Source organism: Mesitornis unicolor, unplaced genomic scaffold (assembly GCF_000695765.1).
Source record: "Mesitornis unicolor isolate BGI_N332 unplaced genomic scaffold, ASM69576v1 scaffold3195, whole genome shotgun sequence".
Taxonomy (NCBI): Eukaryota; Metazoa; Chordata; class Aves; order Mesitornithiformes; family Mesitornithidae; genus Mesitornis; species Mesitornis unicolor.
The window spans coordinates 1-5,687 of record NW_010186001.1 but is presented as its reverse complement, the minus strand read 5'-3'; the positions used below and the strand labels follow the sequence as shown (position 1 = coordinate 5,687).

General features: G+C 39.7%; 1 protein-coding gene across 1 annotated transcript; it reads right to left on the bottom strand.

Moving 5' to 3' along the window:
- Positions 1-1,024: 1,024 nt before the first annotated feature.
- Positions 1,025-5,655, bottom strand: FBXO22 (F-box protein 22; the record flags this gene model as incomplete). The annotated part of the gene is made up of 5 exons (XM_010184997.1): positions 1,025-1,730; positions 2,878-3,043; positions 3,926-4,090; positions 5,082-5,177; positions 5,562-5,655. Coding segments are annotated over 5 exons (951 nt in total), but the record flags the coding sequence as incomplete, so codon positions are not given.
- Between the last annotated feature and the right edge of the window lie 32 nt (positions 5,656-5,687).

The following is a 5,687-nucleotide window of genomic DNA, read 5'->3' as shown; positions in this document are numbered from 1 at the left end:
AAAGATAAACCTCTGCAGCTTGTTAGGCCAAGTTCAGGAAAAGATTTAACACGACATGGGCAGAAAGTTGCTAACTGTAGACTTGGTTGGTACATTTAAGCAAAACATTGTTACTTTGTTGTACAACAGACAACTAACCAGTTTTTTTACTATACTGAAAATGGGCAGCTGCCTGATTTAGCATTCAGAAGTGTGGTGAAATGGTGCAAAATTAATCTTATTTTCTTGTCATTCTACTACTAAGTGAAAATAAAAGGAAAGAATTTAAAAGGGAGCAAATATATTATTAGCTACACTGAGACTATGCTGAATTTACTTACTTGAATTGTGCAATACTGCATTCCAGCTGCAGCAATCAAAACAGGTGACTGATGTAAAAGCATGGGAAAAACATGCAAAAGCATAAGTCTGGTTTAAAGGCTCTACATAAATAGCACATAGCCAGATCTTGCATGCCCCATAATTTCAAATTAAAAAGAAAAAAAAAATAAAGGAACTTAAAAGATACCATGTAAATTTTTAGCACTCTAGATTTAAAAGTTTAGCAAAGAAAAGGCAACCAGTGCATTCTGATTGTGTAGGCTTAAATACACAAGGACTGAAATTGCCGGTGCATACGAAGTATCAGATCTTATTCTAAACCAGATACTTAAGACAACTGGAATTCAGTTCAAGATGGTGAGACAAGCTGAGCTTGTAACTGGACATCTCTCTAAATCTGAGCTTTTTCTCTAAGAATAGAAGGCAAGGTACTTTTATGTATTTTCATCTTTATTAAACGAGCAGTTTGTTATTTTTCTCTAAAGAATTTCATTCATTTTATCTAGTAAAACCATTCAGTTCTGTAAATAGGACTCTGGGCAGGTTGTGCATCTCTCTTGAAAGAAAATCCAGGAAAAAAATTCATCATTATTTCAGTATGTGTCAGCAGTTTTTCTAGACTGTTTTACCTACCTAAATAGAGCACATCGAAGTACTGTTTGTTTCTACATGTTAATATTTGGACTCCAACTGCCATCGGTGCAAACCATTCTAATTTTGGAAGAAAAAGGCTTTCTTCAATTGCAGAATTCCATCAAATATCATTTATCTGCAATTCTGATGTGAACAAAGGATTACACAAAATGCAAAGCTCTCTTGCAGCTATTATATTAAACTCTATTCCAACTACAAAATTTGATAATATTCTCAAAGTGATGTTTACACTTTGGAAAGGGTTTGACTGCAAGATGTCCACTCTTCCAAACTTCTCAGCTTTCTGGAATGAAACAAACAGCTCACTGAAGCATTAAAAACTTATTTACACTTGGTTTGCTTTAGTGGAACCAAGATGAATTAGAGTCATAACCGTAGTGTAACCATGAAGCAGGTCATCCTTTATGTCATTACATTCTCTTAATACGAAATTCCCAGTAACTATTCGATCACATCCTATTTCCCCATGTCCAAAAAAGCCAAAGAGGGGAACATTTGGAAAAAACTTCCTAAATGCATCTGCTTCCATATTCCTTTTAGTTTTATAATGCCGATATCCTCTGCCAACACACGCAAACATGAAGCCAATGGTGTTATGCTCAGGGATGTTTGCTGCTTTGAGACGCTGCATGGCGGCTTCTGCTGTCCTCTCATCAGCTACGTCCTGGTCTAACAGAACAGTGGCACTCTGGATCTGGGGACCGCTGAAAGCCAGCCCAACCACACCGCAGGCATCCCCAGGCTGGGCATTGTTACTGAAAGGCAACAGGCACTGAGTTAGAGGACGTTCCAGAGAGACCATTTCCCACCTGAACAAACTTCAGCTGTGGCAGAAGTAGGTTTCAAAGCAGATCAACATCCTAGTGATTTTGAAGGCCAACCATAGTTAAACCAAAGCCTTCAAATTTTAACAACTTTTTTTTTTTTAGAAACCCTTTACAAGAAAAAACTTTCACACTCATTACCATGGAATAAACGAAAGCCTACATGCCACATTCAGCAGTTTGTGTATGTCACAGCTCTGTAAAACACAAACTTTTAGTTAAACTTAAGCAGATAGTCAGCATTTACATATCAAACCAGGGCAGCAATCAGTAATGGCTTTAGATTCACACTGCTTTAAGTCTCCTTGGTTGGCCAGGACACATTGGTTTTAGTACTTACCTACTTTTGCTTTGTCAACTCTCAAATGGTCAGCTCTCTTATCTGGAGCAATGGTGCAACTGGCACACATCAAATGCAAAAAGTGTTGGTATTACTATGGAGTCCAGACCTGCACTGGCATTAGAGGAGCCCACAGCAATGTTTGCACTGCACTCCCCAGCACAGGACGCTCCAGTGAGGATGCACTGTATGTCAGATGGCACAAAGGGCTCTCCCTGCACAGCAGAGCAGCTGGAGCCCAAATTTGCCCTGTAGGGATCCTGGCAGAGGAAAGGGCTTTAATCTGGGTGAGATCTAGCCTGGCCCTTCAGCAGCTCCAACATACTGTGTTCCTGAGGCACAGCTACTGTGTGGTCAGCTACTGCTAGCAACGTGAACCAAAATGAGATTGATAAAAGAAACAAAATGTTCATGTAAATGGTCTCTGTCACAATGAGTGATAATTTATCCGCATGCCAGAGAGCGTAAACAGACTGCAACAAACACACATAGGGTCTCTGAAGCTGGAAATCTCCTTCGCAGTGGGTTTCTCCTAGCTGGGTTTCCAGAATCCAATTTGTAACACAGACATATAAAGCTTCCAGCTTTTCTGGCTAGATCACAGTGTAACAGTTGGCCTTCATTCTCTTAATACAAAAATTATTTTACTACTGCTAATGGGCATTTCTAATATTACACGACTAAAAGACTACAGCTTCTACAGTGTTTCTCCCATTTTAAATCTTCTGAGATACCTACTTCTCAGAGGTCAGTGACGTAAAGCTCTCCACTTGTCCCCCAGCCAGGATGATACTTTTCTCATTCAAAGGATTGACTATTTGATGAAGAAATCGAGTTGCTCCAGACTTCCAGGAGTTGTAGCCAAACAGAAGAACCACCCGGAGATCTGGGTTATTCTTCAGACCTACAAACCAAACCACAAATACCAATCCTCTTATTTTTAAATCCTCATGCCTGAAGTCCAGCCATCCTAATCTCTCCTCAAATAATATGTCACATCTTTAGGAATGGCTTTCCATTGCTGCAATTAGGAAAACAAGACACAGGTTGCCCAGGCATTCAGGAGCTGTGCTGCATTCCCCACATAAGTGAGAATTTCTGAAAAGAACCTGGGAAGGAAAAGTGCTTCCTCCAACTTTCAACTTCTTCAGCAGAAGATTTTGAATTTTACCGCAGCTTCCGAAGGCACAGCTCTTCAGTTTTGCTTGGCAGCCTTAAATATCTTTTTACAGGTAAGAACTGAGCATATGGATTATTCAAAAGGAACTAAACATTGCACACATCAGCCATTTGCTTGTCCCAAGGCAAAAACTGCCAGGTTCCTAAAAGACTCAAGAAACTCTCATTATATTACTCTTCATAAATAATCTAGTAAGAAATAGACACAAAGTACGAAATATAAACTGTATTTATTGAAACATGCTGTCTTCTGTTCTATCTTTCCTTGCTACACCACCTGACTTATGGTCTAACTGCAAAATAATTTTGGAGAAGGAGAGATGTGGTTCCTTCCCACTTGTTTCTAAACTGCAGTGATAGGTATCATTCCCAACGATACAAACTCATTTATGATTATTTTCAACCAAATAGAGGTTGCTCAAAACTTAACAGCTCCCTCTGAACAGCTTCACTTAACACTAGTACTCTAGAGAGCGGGAAGAACAGAGAACAGTGTACTCTATGAAGGGAGTTAGCACAGAAGCTGTTGGTTCTACTCTGGCACCTAAAAACCCACTGAATACACCACTTCATAAAAGCCCAAAGAAAGCGGAGAACAAGGACAAACCTGCTTCAGCAAATTTACTCTCATCGAAGACCCTGTTCTTCAAGTCTTTAGAAAAGTGGAAGGTATGAATTTTCACCCCATCAATTTTGGGAAACAACAGAGCAAACCCAGCTTCGCCCTCTTCAATTTCTTGAGGCTGATTGCTGCTTGAACCCATAGGAGTAACTACAAAGACAAAAACCAGACATCTTGTGTTCACTGATTCTAATCCTTTTGTCTACACTGTAACACGGATTAAAAGAGGCAGAACAGCTTAGACAATGTCAAATGTGACAGTTCATCTTTGTAACAATGCATCTAGTTGACAGCTAGTGTGATTTTCTTTGTTGAAGTTTTGCTAAGATGAAGTACGTAGGAGTCCTGCTGGGCTATAGGTCGTGCTGAAGTCACTTTGGCCAAGGAAACATAGATATCCCCCCAACCACACCACGTATTAAACAGTTGGAAAACAAGCACTGCGCACTACAACTGTCTCAAGCCTTACTGCCAACTTCTGCAAACATACGCAGATTTTTAAGGTGTTACAAGAGCATTTGATGACAGCATAAAGCAAAACTCACACAAATATTGGGAGTATATTATTGAATTACGCTAGTGACAACAATCAAATATCCTACTTACGCCACGGAAAAAGAATTTAAGGCAAGAAACTAGGGGAAAAACCCAAGTATAAAAAAAGAAGTGCTAGAAAAAGTCTGCCAAAGAAGAATGTGAATCTTCTATAGTTAGCGTGTACGCCTCCTGCCAGACCATAGCAAACAGGTACCAACTGAAGATGTTCTTTACTATTAGTCACAATGTGACTCTGAAAAATATAGATAAATCCAAGAAACATTCAATAATAAAGGTGCCACAAAAATCTGCAATAAGTTGCCTGCTCAATTGAATAAACTCTTTTAATTATAACTGCAACACATGAAATAAGAATTTAAACTCCACGTGACTTGGCAGCAACACTGTGAACTCCTTAAAATTGAAGCTAGCAATGAATAAGGTGAGAGAACATGGTAACCGCTGTGAGAACTCTCCTGTCAGTCTGCAGGACTATGCTTTTAAAAATGTATGTAATTGTGATTAACAGGAACCAGAATAAATGTGTTAGTACACTAGACAAGTTCAAGCTGATTTCTCACAAAATCACACATTTTCCTCCTACCTACAATCCCTGGGGTGACCAGTCCAAGAACCTGACATCGCTTTGGCAACAGTTTTTCGAGTGCAATTGCTGTTTCCTTACTGTTTCTTTTCCTGGCTGTTAACAGAAGATTTAAAAAAAAAAAGCAGAAGTAAAAATCAGTTGTACTGGAACAAATCTTGCAGTCAATCCCATTCTATTTAATTAGTGCACCCCATCTGCAGCTACCTTGTTAACAACATGGAAACTGCAGTAATGTAAGACCACGGGAGTACTGGCACACAAACAGAATCAATATCCTCGACAGAATGGGAAAAGAACTTGTCTATGTAAAATAACACACATCTATGAGCTGTGCTTGATACCACAAACATAAAACTCTCTACTCACGTTTTAGAAAAAGATCTACTTTCCTTTGAAATTCCAATTCAGATCATTCCCTTTCAGCTAACTTTCCCCTACGCCCTTCCTGAAGTGGGAGCGAGTTATTTTGAGGTTTACCTTTCTTTTGCTCGTGACACTCCTCGTGCCCGCTGAAGGTTTCCGCATCTGCAATGTAGAGCACGGTCTGCGGCAACACGTGCACCTTCTGCAAAGAGAGGGGCGAAGGGAGAGGGGCGAAGGGAG